The 13,767-nt window shown below is 41.8% G+C and overlaps 1 protein-coding gene across 3 annotated transcripts in view; it reads left to right on the forward strand.

The window, feature by feature from the left end:
* The window catches only part of LOC115790284 (alpha-2-macroglobulin), a 60,337-nt gene that overhangs the window by 15,622 nt on the left and 30,948 nt on the right, over positions 1-13,767 (forward strand). The window contains exons 12-19 of one of the 3 annotated variants that reach the window (XM_030744082.1): positions 13-249; positions 614-677; positions 1,191-1,336; positions 1,479-1,628; positions 9,426-9,692; positions 10,201-10,282; positions 12,746-12,896; positions 13,229-13,454. In XM_030744082.1, the coding sequence (XP_030599942.1) occupies positions 13-249; positions 614-677; positions 1,191-1,336; positions 1,479-1,628; positions 9,426-9,692; positions 10,201-10,282; positions 12,746-12,896; positions 13,229-13,454 (1,323 nt within the window). The remainder of the gene's footprint in view (positions 1-12; positions 250-613; positions 678-1,190; positions 1,337-1,478; positions 1,629-9,425; positions 9,693-10,200; positions 10,283-12,745; positions 12,897-13,228; positions 13,455-13,767) is intronic. The other 2 variants (XM_030744083.1, XM_030744084.1) reach the window with 2 other exon arrangements.

A 13,767-nucleotide genomic window follows, 5' to 3' on the forward strand; every position in this document is an offset into this window, starting at 1 on the left:
TTTTGTCGACAGGCGAGTTCAAAAAATACAACGGAGCATGAACCACATGTTCACGGTTTGAGGAGACCAGACTACAGGTTGGCCAGCCAACATGTCACGCCGTTTTACTCCAAGAGTAGTAGTTTTCTGAAGCTCATGCAGGTCAGCGGGATGCTGTCCTGTGACAAAGATGCTGCTGTGGGTGCTCAGTACATCATACAGGGAGAGGAGCTGAATAAGGGACAGGAGGTCCTCGACTTCTTTTATCTGGTATGTCTAAGGGATTGTGAGGTGATCCTCAGCCCAATGCTTTTTTTTAAGTTTAATTTTTTTTGCATATTTAGAAATCTATCTTTATGAGAATTGCTGTTTGTAGCATCCGTACTTTTTTTTTTTTTTTTTTTTTTTTACCCAAGCCCCTTAGATCATACATAATACATATAACCTACTAAAGCTGCTCATGTTAAATAATTCTTTTTTTTCCAAAGAGGAGTTGTGAGCAATCATGTAAAATGTACACAAAGTGTAGGTATGTCACCCCCCCCCCGCCAAAAAAAACAAAACAAAACACATTCACGCGCACACACACACAGGAAATCTCTCATTTTTCTGCCTATATTGTCTTTCTTTACAGGTCCTGTCCAGAGGTGCAATTGTGCAACATGGTCGTATCCCAGTGGCTGTTAAAGCAGGAATTGGTACAAACTAAAGTCATTTGAACAAAGAAGATGAAAGCTAATGTTGAAATATGAGTCAACAAAAGCTACTTTATGCAGTCAAATGCATCATTACACCTTCTAACTAGGGGTACAGCAGGGGTTGCTCAAGATAGTCCTCAGTTAATTGGAACAAATTTGATGAAAGGCTAAACTAATTTTGTACAGCTGTTGATAGATTTAAAAAATGTCTTAGTGTTTGCAAATACAGTATAGAGTATAGTAGATCACTTGATGTGTAAATTATGAACATGTTAACTGTATCAAAAAGGAGATATTTGCTCGAGAGTCAGAGATAGGTAAGACTGTAGCAATGACATATTCCGAGACATGCATCTGTGGTCAAGTGCTTGAGGCTAATCATATTGTGCTAGGTTAGCTTCATGCCAATATAGTAGCTTATTTGCTCATACCAACTTTGATTAGGACAATGACTGAATAATATGTTATACATTTTGAAAACTGCTGCCATTTTTTTCTTTCTTTCTTCCTTAGTCAACAAAGGAGAGTTGTCTGTTCCACTCAGTCAGGTGACAGACCTGGCACCGTTTGCCCAGGTGGTAGTTTACACTTTGATGCCCAGTGGCGAGGCTGTCGCTGACAGCCACAACTTCCCTATTCAGCTCTGCCTCAATAACAAGGTAGTACATTACCACATTAAGACCTCAAAGCCACTTGGAAATGTAGTAAACTGAGGAAACGGGTGTATCTTAGACTGAGAGCTGACATGAGGACAGGCAGACTTCATCTAATCTGTTCTGCACCTTGGTATCTCCTACACAGGTGTCTCTGAAGTTCTCCTCTCTCCAAGAGCTTCCAGCAGAGAGGACCACCCTGACTCTCCAGGCTCACCCAGGCTCCGTGTGCTCTGTCAGAGCTATTGACCAGAGTGTCCTCCTGCTGCAGACTGAGCAGGAACTCACTGTCAACTATGTATGACAATCATTTGTCCTACTTTAACCTATGTTAAGAACTGTAACATCAGCTTGGTGTGGTGTTGTAATATCTTCTAGTTTCTATAACAAAGCCAAACAGCTAACTCTCCTATTGAGTCTTATTTTGAGCTTTCGGTGCCCCAGGTATTGACAGTCTGGCTTGTAATCATTGAAATCAGTCTCAGTGCAGTGAGATATTGAGATGAGATTCTGCAACCAGTGGCAATCCAATATCTCCACAGTCTGCGATTGAACTCTATCCTCCAAGATGACAACGTTCATCCCCACAGAGCAGGGTTTACCAGAGTCTACCTCCAGAATTTAGGAGTAGAGAGGATGGAATGGCCTGCCTGCAGTTCTGACCTCAACCCCACTGAACACTTGTGGGATCAGCTTAGGCATGCTGTTCATGCCAGAGTGGCCAACCCAACTGCATTGGCTGCCTTATGACAAATGCTGGTTGAGGAGGTTGAGGAGGAGGTGCCAGGCTGTTGTGGCTGTGTGTAATTCTTCCATATGCTACTGAGGCCTCTGTTTGATAAATTAATAAATTGTTAACTTGCCAATATGTCTTTGTAGCACAGCTGCTGCTATAGGAACCCAAACACATGCACTTGGACACAGTGTTCACTGTATGTCTCTTTATTTATCCAATGCAGAGCTTGCACTGTTCACTGTTTTATACATGGTAAGCCATGGTCAGCTTTAGTCTGCTTTGTTACAGTTTCTCTGCTGCTAGCTCCAGTCTCCTTCTCACTCTCTCCCATCCCAGCACACTACTGTTTGTATATAGAGAGACATGATGCCACCCCTTGATGGTCTGAGAAGAGGAGGGTGAATGAGAGAGTCAACCACCCACTGGTTGGTGGGTTGCCTCCTCCTTCTGTAACGTGCTGTAGCGGGTCTCATGCTCAGACATATTTCGGCTGATATACACAGTTGGGTGGACAAAACTGCCCCCAGTCTTCTGCCTGAAGTGTCACTCTGCAGAACCAATAGGAGGTTCGGAGTGTGGAGCAGGGGTTCCTCACAGAGAACCTGTTTCACTTGGGCAAAAATTGCGTGGCAGTAACTCCTCCATCCCCTGGACCAGATCTGGGGCAGCGCCTCAAGTGAGGTGGGTTAAGGGGCTGGTCAGCTCCGCAAAGTTCAGAACAAACCTATGGTAGCACCCAGTCAGGCCCAAAACCACCTCACCTACTTTTTTTTTTTTTTTTTTTGGTCTTGCGACGTATTAGAAAGATGTGATGGCTGTTCTTCTCCACTTGGGAACATACTTGCCCACCTTCCCTGTGGTACCCCACATACTGTACCTCCCTCCAGCTAACCGCTCACTTCTTGGGGTTGGCCATGAACCCTGCCTGCCTCAGACACCAGCACATTGACCACCTGCTGCGCATGCTCCACCCAGGTGTTTTTATGGATGACATCATGCAGGCAGGTGGCAGCATGTGCGGCGTGTGGACGCATCACCATGTCTTTGAGACACTGGAAAGTGCCAGGGCTCCAGGCAAGCTGAAAATAAGGGGAATTAGTTGGCGAAACCCATATGGAGTGGAAATGTCATCTTTTCCTTAGACTCTGAAGACAACGGAATCGGCCAGTAGCCCTTGGTCAAATCCAGTGTTGTAAAAAACCGAGCAGTACCCTACTGATCCAATTTGTCGACTCAGGGCATAAAATACGCATCGAATTGTGTCACCGCATTCACCTTACAGTAGTCAAAACAGAACCATATAGACCCATTGTTCTTCACCACAAGAACTACAGGGTACTCCGTGCACCGTGTGGGTCTATTACTCCCATCTCCAGCATCACAGCCGGTTCTTTCTGAACTATTTGCCTTTTGTGTTCAGGTAAACTATAGGGCTGTGAACGCACCGTCACACCTGGGTTTATCACAAAATGGTGCTGTATGAGGGTGGTGTGGCCGAACAGAGGGAGAACACATCTGCAAACCGCTGTTGCAGTGCAGCAACATCTGCTCTCTGGGCTGGTGTGAAATGGTCTTCATAATGGAGTGAGGTGTAAATGATTTAATTCAGGCCCCCAACTCATCTGTCTTTTACCAGGCTCACCAGAGAAACTGGTTTTGCCTCTCTTTATGCTTTTAGGAGGTGGTAAATCTGTGGTTTCACCTGTGTCCAACCACACTTATAATCAATGTCCCCTACTTGTGTAACCATAAAGGGCCCTTGCCTCTTGGTGAGTAGTTTAGAGCTTGAAGAAGGAAGTAATACAAGCACTTTCTCTCCCGGTGTAAATTGTCTGAGTCTAGCCCCTCAGTTGTACAGATGTTACTGATGTTCAGGGCCTGGAGCAAATTTTCCTGCGATGACATGTCCAGTGCATGCAGGTTTGCTGTCAGGTCCAGAACATATAGAATTTCATTCTTACTCAGGCTTGGACTGGGCTTCCTCCCAATTTTCTTTATTTATGTCCAATAACCCCTGTGGTTTCCTGCCAAACAGCAATTCAAACTGAGAAAATCCCGTGAGGCCTGCGGTACCTCTCAACAACAGAGGGTCTAACCAGTGATCCCAATTGCATTCATCTTCATGAATCAACTCATGAATCATGGACTTTAAGGTTTTATTCAGATGCTCCACCAGCCTGTCGGTCTGTGGCTGGTAAACGCTAGTCTGAATAGACCTAATGCCCAATCATTTATGCAGCTCTTTTAGTGTGTGAGACACGAATGAAGTGCTTTTGTCAGTCAGTATCTCCTTTGGGACACAGACTTGAGAGATGACCTGAAACGGTGCCTGTGCCACACTCTTTGCAGAAATGCTGTGCAGCAGCAGTATTTTGGGATGCCATGTTGCAGAATCCACCAGGACTAAAACAAAATGATATCTGGTGAAATGGCCCGATCCATGCCAATGCACTCAAACTGGACCTCCGTGCTTTTAAAGTGGCTGGCTGGTTAACCAGCATTCCAGACAGGACACGCACCACTAGTGTACTGCGAGCTGCCTGAGTCCACTAAATCCCGGTGTGTACCCCTATGCCACCTTACTGGAACACTGTATGTCCCTCCTAGATCAGGGGAAGGCCAGCGACATGGACCACTTGTCCCACCTCCATCAACGGGCACTCCCTGCAAAAGTGCCCCAGTTGCCCACACTTCAAACACTCCTCCCCTGGTATTTGGCCAGCTTCCTGCAGTGTCCATAGCAACTGGGATCTAAGGAGGCAGAGCACATGGAACATAATTAGTTGTGGTGCTTGCTGGTGGTTGCTTCAGGGGGAAGCTTCCACCTTGGTGCTGGGACTGGCCCAAAACCACACCTCTCCACCACAGACTTCTTTCTTTACGCTTCAATTATCCAATCCAATAAATGACACCAAACAAGAGTCCAAGCTGTTTGGCACTGGCAGAGAAGATTTGCCAATGCAAAGTTTTTCATGGGCTCAACCCACAAATACCATTTCCTTACAAATTACACCATTTAAGAGAAAATAAACAAGCTTTCCAGCAGTGTAAAATTTACTGCCAAGAGGCATTGCTAAAACAAATAATTGACCAAACACAAATTTCTTTACAGTGAGGTCGATTATCTCGTCAATAGTTTTACATCCTCACTGCGTACGACTTTGGATACTGTGGCTCCTCTGAAAAGGTAAGCCTCAAATCAGAAGTGCCTGACTCCGTGGTATAATTTGCAAACGCACAGCTTAAAGCAGATAACCCAAAAGCTGGAGAGGGAATGGCGTCTCACTAAATTAGAAGATGCTCATTTAGCCCGGAAAAAGAGTTTGTTGCTCTATAAAAAAGCGCTCCGTAAAGCTAGGACATCTTACTACTCATCGTTAATTGAAGAAAATAAGAACAACCCCAGGTTTGTTTTCAGCACTGTAGCCAGGCTGACAAAGAGTCTGAGCTCTGTAGAGCCGAGTATTCCTTTCACTTTAACTAGTAGTGACTTCATGGATTTCTTTACAAATAAAATTTTAGACATTAGAGAAAAAATTTATCATAACCATCTCAAAGATTTATCTTCATGTTCAGCTGCTTTCGGCACTGCTGGTTTTTGTTTAGACTCTTTCGCGCCAGTTGATCTTTCGGAGTTAACTTCAATAGTTACTTCCTCCAAACCATCAACATGTTTATTAGATCCCATTCCTACTAGACTGTTCAAAGAGGTCTTTCCAGTTATTGATGCTTCTATCTTAAAAATTATCAGTCTGTCTTTATTAGTTGGCTATGTAAAGATAAGATAGGGCCTGATTATTCAAGACCTGAGAAAAAGGATTTTAAATTCAATTCGGGATTTAACAGGGAGCCAATGAAGAGAAGCCAATATGGGCTTCTAGTCAGGGACTCAATAACTGCAGATATCTGGTATTAACATCAACACAAAAACTGTACCAAAAACTTCATGATTTGGGTTTCTATGGCTGAGCAACTCCTGTAAGTGTAGGTGGTCCAGTACTTTTGCCTATGTTGTGTTCTTACACACTTGGTTCAGCAAAATAATCTCTACACATTGGCACAACTTTTATAGTCTTTGACGTGTAAATGCTGCTGCAAGAAAAATGCTAATGTTAACTACATTGCAGACTTATGACTTTGTCACCTCAGTGAAGCTAACATGTTTGGCTTATAACTTCTCTAGTCTCATGCTTGTTAGCATGGTCCTTCTCTTATACAGGTAAAGGTTATGTAATTAACATGTGGGTTTTTTTTTTTTTTTCATCGGAGAACAAAAAGTGAAAGTGTCTAAAGCTGTATATCTTGTTTTCTTATTGATGCTTCAATCTTAAAAATGATCAATCTGTCTTTATTAGTTGGCTATGTACCACAGGCCTTCAAGGTGGCTGTAATTAAACCGCTACTTAAAAAGCCATCACTGACCCAGCTGTCTTAGCTAATTATAGGCCAATCTCCAACCTTCCTTTTCTCTCAAAGATTCTTGAAAGAGTAGTTGTAAAACAGCTAACTGATCATCTGCAGAGGAACGGTTTATTTGAAGAGTTTCAGTCAGGTTTCAGAATTCATCACAGTACAGAAACAGCATTAGTGAAGGTTACAAATGATCTTCTTACAGCCTCTGACAGTGGACTCATCTCTGTTCTTGTCCTGTTGGACCTCAGTGCAGCTTTCGATACTGTTGACCATAACATTTTATTACAGAGATTAGAGCATACTATAGGTATTAAAGGTACTGCACTGCAGTGGTTTGAATCATATTATCTAATAGACTCCAATTTGTTCATGTAAATGGGGAGTCTTCTTCACAGAGTAAAGTTAATTATGGAGTTCCACAGGGTTCTGTGCTAGGACCAATTCTATTTACATTATACATGCTTCCCTTAGGCAGTATTATTAGAAAGCATTGCATCAATTTTCATTGTTATGCAGATGATACTCAGCTTTACCTATCAATGAAGCCAGGCCTTAATGTCTTAAAGACATTAAGGCCTGGATGACCTCTAATTTCCTGCTTCTAAATTCAGATAAGACTGAAGTTCTTGTTCTCGGCCCCACAAATCTTAGAAACATGGTGTCTAACCAGATACTTACTCTGGATGGCATTACTTTGGCCTCCAGTAACACTGTGAGAAATCTTGGAGTCATTTATGACCAGGATATGTCCTTCAATGCACATATTAAACAAATATGTAGGACTGCTTTTTTGCATTTGAGCAATATTTCTAAAATTAGAAACATCCTTTCTCAGAGTGATGCTGAAAAGCTAATCCATGCATTTATTACTTCTAGAGTAGACTACTGTAATTTGTTATTATCAGGCTGTCCTAAAAGCTCCCTGAAAAGTCTTCAGCTGATCCAAAATGCTGCAGCTAGAGTACTGACAGGTACTGACAGGTACTAGAAAGACAGAGCATATTTCTCCCTGTTACATCTAGAATAGAATTTAAAATCCTTCTCCTCACATACAAGGTCTTGAATAATCAGGCCCCATCTTATCTCAAAGACCTCATAGTCCCATATCACCCCAACAGAGCACTTCTCTCTCAGACTGCTGGCTTACTTGTGGTTCCTCGGATACTTAAGAGTAGAATGGGAGGCAGAGCCTTCAGCTTTCAGGCCCCTCTTCTGTGGAACCAGCTTCCAGCATGGATTCAGGAGACAGACACCCTCTCTGTTTTTAAGATTAGGCTTAAAACTTTCCTTTTTGATCAAGCTTATAGTTAGGGCTGGATCAGGTGACCCTGAACTATCCCTTAGTTATGCTGCTATAGGCCTAGGCTGCTGGAGGGGTTCCCACAATAGACTGTTTCTTTTCATTTACATTATTAACTTTGTTTATACTCCACTCTGCATTTAATCATTAATTGATATTAATCTCTGGCTCTCTTCCACAGCATGTCTTTCTCTCCCCTCAGCCCAACCGGTCGCGGCAGATGACTGCCCCTCCCTGAGCCTGGTTCTGCTGGAGGTTTCTTCCTGTTAAAAGGGAGTTTTTCCTTCCCACTGTCGCCAAGTGCTTGCTCATAGGGGGTCGTTTTTGACTGTTGGGTTTTCTCTGTATTATTGTAGGGTCTTTACCCGCAATACAAAGCGCCTTGAGGTGACTGTTGCGATTTGGCACTATATAAATAAAATTGAATTGAATTGAATTGAATTTTTCCAGACCTGTGTTTTCAGGCCAAGTCTAACTTGGACTTCTTGTTCTTATATACTTGGACTTGTATTTTGTATAACCTCTTTGGACCTGGTCATTGAGTGTTCCAGTGAACAACTACTTGTAAAGTTTAACATTTGGAATCAACTCCAGATATTCTGTCTGGTTAATTCTAATAATGAGGGAACCTGTAAATTGTCTGGTCACTTTTGAACCTTTGAGGTCTGGATTCACAATCATACCAAAACTCACCAAAGTTTAAAAATGAAACTCTCAGGCTGATCCAACTTGCATCATAATGTGGCACAGTAATGTTTATGGCCCCCACATGTCTGTATGTGCTCCCAACAAAATCAGGGACTGGTCCTGATGAGATGGTGTATTGAGAATCTCCTCCCAGACCTAGATCATCTTGTCACTGAGCTACTGGACAGTCTATGTGGAAGTTTTAGATGCACCAATACAATTATCCCAGAAGTTCTCAACTGTATTCAGATCTGGTGAATGTGAGGCCCAGCCAGTGGCATCCATGCCTTTCTCATCCAGGAACTGCTTAAACTCTGGCCACATATAGCCAGGCATTGTCTTGCACCAGAAGGACCCCTGGACTCACTGCACCAGCATAAGGTCTGACATTAGGTCTGAAGATTTTATTCTTGTGTCCAACAGCAGTCAGTAGCATTGGCTAGCACTTGGAGGTATGTGCAACCCTCCAAGGATCTGTGTCCCACTGCCAAATGGGTCATGCTGGATGATGTTACAGGCAGCATAGCATTTGCAGACTCTTTAACTTCTGTATCTGGATGGGTTGCAAGTACTGTCAAAAAGCAAAACTAGAAAAATAAGTAAGGGTGGATGAGGAGAAGGAAATGGTCACCACCTCCAAAACCATCCTCTTTTGAGTGGATTTTTGTTGTTGCTCCAGTGTAGTTGTTGTCACTTTATATTAAAGTAGGTGAAATTAATTCAGAGCAGTTTGTTTTCTAACTGGACAGATTGCTATCCCTGAAATTTAAGTGATGTGTTATACTATGATGATTAAGGGTTCCCTTAACCTTTTGAGCAGTGCATAATTGTTTAGCATGTAGTTAAAATGCAGCCTAATTCTTAAGTGGTTTAATGATGATGGATAAGAGACAAAAGATCACCACTACCATTTAGCACACCTCCCCATCAGGCTCACGTATCTATGTGTTTTCATGCAGGTGTATAGGCAGCTACCTGTGCAGAAGCTGTCAGGGTACTCCTATGATGCTGAGGACTCTGAGCCATATCCCTGCTACTCCCTGCCAGTGCCAGAAGTGGAAACAGAGCCAGAGATAGAAATAGATCTAGAGCATGAAACCACAGCATCACCAACATCAGTAACCACACAGAGCACTGTGATCAACGCTCAGGCAGCACGGCGAGAAACACGCTCACTCTACTATGGACCAGTTAACCAGAAGAATGATGTCTACAGCATCTTTAAAGTAGAACATTTGTCTTTTCTATTAGCTGCAGAATACATTGAGAGTAATGTGATAAGTAATATGAATGTGATTTTAAAAACTTGAGAGAGAATTCCTATTTTATTTGTTGGTCCGCAACTCTTGTAAAACCAGCTCTATCTGGTTCTATCTTTTTTAACTGTCCTGCCTCTTTCTTTCCAACTTCTTGCTTTCTTTGTTTGTTCAGTCAGGTATGTCTCAATCTTCATCTTTCCTAAGGCCTGCATTTCTCAGTTTCTGCCTGTCTCAATCTCTCTACTATCATCACCTTTGTTTCCTTTATTTTTTATATTGACGTATCTCTTTGTACATCACTGTGTCTCTCTCTCCATTTCTATCAGTGTCTTCATCTCCCTCATCTGAGATCCATTTAAGGCAGTGTAGTTGTTATGCCATTGTCTTCTGTTGTTATGCTGGCATCAGTAGCATTGTGATCTATTCATACAGTATGGGGTTTCACTATATGTTGCTTTTCTTTCTCCCCTTATAGGAAATTGGAATCAAAATTATGACGAACTCTGATGTGAAAAAACCTTATGACTGCCGCGCCATGAGCTATGAATTAGCCTATGGTACGTTGCTGCTATTGTCTGACTTTAGTGCCCACTGATACAGCTTTAAGAAATGAACAATTCTTTACACTTAGACAAGGTTTCACAACTTGTCTAAGTGCTAACTTTAATTTACACTTGCAAAACAAACAAGTTAGTGAATCTTTTGGAATCACCAAAATTTCTGAATTGCTTCCTTAAAATGTGTCGTGTTCTTGGAGTCTAGACCAGTGCAGTCTTGACTAGTAAAACACAATCAGTTGTACTTTTCATTGAACTTGCTGAGTAATAATACACCATTCAGCCTTGAAGAAGTAAGTGAACTTTTGAATTTAGTAACTGGTAAAACCTCTTTCAGAAGCAGCTTTTGAGACTTCCTCAGTTGTTGTTGTAAGACCATTCCTCTTAAAAAACAATTTGTTCATCTAATTACCAACTGGACGTATAGAAGGTTATCCAGAAAAGTTCATTAAGTGACATTGACTAGGGGTTGGATACTGTTCCATCTGTAACTGCATTAAGCACAATTAATGTTGCATTTAATTAATATAGTGCTAGATGGAACAGCATAGCTCTATAGTGCAGTGGTTAACATATTCACCTAACATATAATAGATTCCTGGGATGAGACCAGGAAGAGACACAAATCCCTTAGTGGTTGCATCAAGAAGTGCATAAAAATCAGCTGAATCCCACATGCTGATCCACCCACTGTGGTGAGCGCTTGTGAATAAGGGTGCAGTTGAAAGAGGCTATAGTGGCCCTGTGTCTATTTTGATGCTTCTCTGCACACACACACTGTGGGTAACACAAGAAAGTGAGGGACAGAAATGTGCCTACCTTATTATTACCTTTTGCAAAAAATTTCAGTTTGGTCTTAGTGTAGTTGTATACCCGTCTTAGTAAGACACAAGAAATGCTGTATTTGGTCTGAGATCCCCCAGATAGCAGTTTGCTAGATAGAATATGAAGCTGGATGGATATGAAGTGAAGTAGCAGAGCCAATACAACTACGGCTATTATATATATATATTTTTTGTGAAATGCTTGAGCAAAAAGCTAACTTGGCAAACATGTTAGCACTGTCAGTAATGTCAGACTGTTAGCTCCCTTTGTATGCTATTGTTACATGGCTAACATTAACTGCTTTTATCCTAATAGTCTAAGAGTCTGTGTCCAAGGGCAGAAAGCTGATCTTGTTTCATTTCTGTTTTTATCAGTTATTTTCTTTCCTCGGGAGCAAAGAAAATAGCTTTCTTTCGAGAGTTTATACTGGTAGTGAATATAGGTCGATTTCCAGTTGCCACATTCCACATTAGTATCAGTATTTCCTCTTCCTCTATTGTGTCTCAGGCTGGTTTGGATGCTACATTGACTGCATCATTTGGTGAAGCTGGTATTACAAGAAAGTACAGCAATTCAATGTGTCTTTAGTTTTTCAAAGCTATTGTTTTATGTATATAACAACAAACTGTAACAGCTCATTTTAGCCTACAGTACTAACTTAATGATTCTCCCAGAAAGTTGATTCTGTTCATCGGGATGCTGCATTTTTAGTCTCAGCTCACTGGAGAAGTCGGATGAGACTGAAGGCTGGGGAAACCTGCAGTCGGCTTTGACCAAAGAGGTCGCTAGGAAATGTGAAACATTTCTCCTGCTAAAAGTCCTGCATCCAGATGAACAGAATCAGCTGTCTGCGGTTTCCTTACCTGGATGATTAAGCATGCATAAACATATTTAGCTTTTGAATTAACCCCTTGGGTCACTGAGTACAACTGTGTACATCATTTTCTACAGTTATATATTTTACTGTATTAATTTTCTGACGTCTCCTTCCTAAAAAGATTATGTGGGCAGAAGATGATTGGGGTTCTTTTTCCTACCAAAGTTCCTGTATCTTGACTGAAGGGGTTAAAAAATTCTGGTGCTGGGCGCCTGGGTGGCTTAGTGGTAAAGCCGACAACCACATACATATGCTGCGCTGCGGTGCGGGCGGCACGGGTTTGAGTCCCGGCCCGTCGCCGATTTGCCCGCGTGTCTTCCCCTGTATCCTTCCTGCCATTTCCTGTCTCTCTCCACTGCCCATTTAAAAAAAAAAAAAAAAAAGCCACTGTGGCCAAAAATGCAAAAAAAAATAAATAAATAAAAGTTCTGGTGCTTAGGCCTAGGACAGAGTGAGCTTGGGGATGGCAGGCTTGTACACTGGTGGAAACCCCGAGTCAACTGAGCCATCAGGTGATACTGGCTTGAGATCAGCTGATCTGCAGTGATTGTGGCTGAGCTTGACATAACCTGGCTTAATAAATACAACTGCTTGAGTGTTTTTACTTTAGTAAGATTGCTTTGTTCTTTAGATAATCACATGTTTATAAGGAATTCAACTGGAATTGTTGAGGCTAAAATGGATGATGTTTTTAGCCCTGTTGAAGATGAGGCTGGAATGATTGAGGAGACTATTAGAACTTACTTTTTCCTCCATCTGAGTGGTCCTAGATATGGATTCTCCTGTTCCCATGGCTTTCAATATGATGCCACAGCGTTCAGGTAGTTCGGCAAGAGGTAAAGAGGAGGAGAAAAAGGAGACCATCAGAACGTTCTTCCCTGAGACCTGGATCTGGGACCTAGTTACTGTGGGGTAATACATATCTAATGAAAAGGATCACAGCATTGTAATTTTGTGTTAGTAAGAATATTGACTGTTAATAAAATGTGAATAAAATGAAATAAATGCTTATTCATATGGTCCAACTAGCATAATTAACTGTATCCATTAGCAAATATGAATGAATAAGAGAATGATATTTAATGAACAGATGATGGTGTTTTTACTTATGTACCACATCCTGAAGTCAAAAAACAACCTGTCATGTATTCATTTGAAATGAATTTTAGTGTATGTATAAACTGAGTAAAAATGCCATACTACATGAACTTTTAAATGTTATATTTGGCTGTCTGTTTATATAGAGATAGTGGGTTGGTGAAGATGGAGCAGACAACCCCTGACACCATCACAAAGTGGGCAGCAGGAGCATTCTGTGTCTCGTCTGTGGGCTTTGGCGTGGCACCCAATACTGGACTTACTGTCTTCCAGCCGTTCTTTGTCAGTCTCACCTTGCCATACTCCGTCATCCGAGGGGAGGTGTTCACCCTCAAAGCCACCGTCTTCAATTATCTCTCCAAATGCATTGTGGTAAAAGAAATATCTGTTTCTTACAGATCCTTTGTACTTAATGGGATCCACAAGTAAGATGAGAACTAAGTCAGTTCAAGTCAAGTGTTTTATTTATTTATCTGTTTATTTATATTTTAATTCCATTACTCTGTTCAAGGGGTTTTTTTGTTGTTTGTTTTTGGACAACTAACTTGTGTCACTCATGCTGTTTGAATGAGTGGCAGTCAAGAAAGCTGCAACCCACAATCATGGCTAGGCTGAACAGTCTAACATTCACACATTTAGTGAGTGTTTCCATATATATTTGTCCTCTTTTTTTTCCCCCCAAAAA

Source organism: Archocentrus centrarchus, chromosome 13 (assembly GCF_007364275.1).
Source record: "Archocentrus centrarchus isolate MPI-CPG fArcCen1 chromosome 13, fArcCen1, whole genome shotgun sequence".
Lineage (NCBI taxonomy): Eukaryota > Metazoa > Chordata > Actinopteri > Cichliformes > Cichlidae > Archocentrus > Archocentrus centrarchus.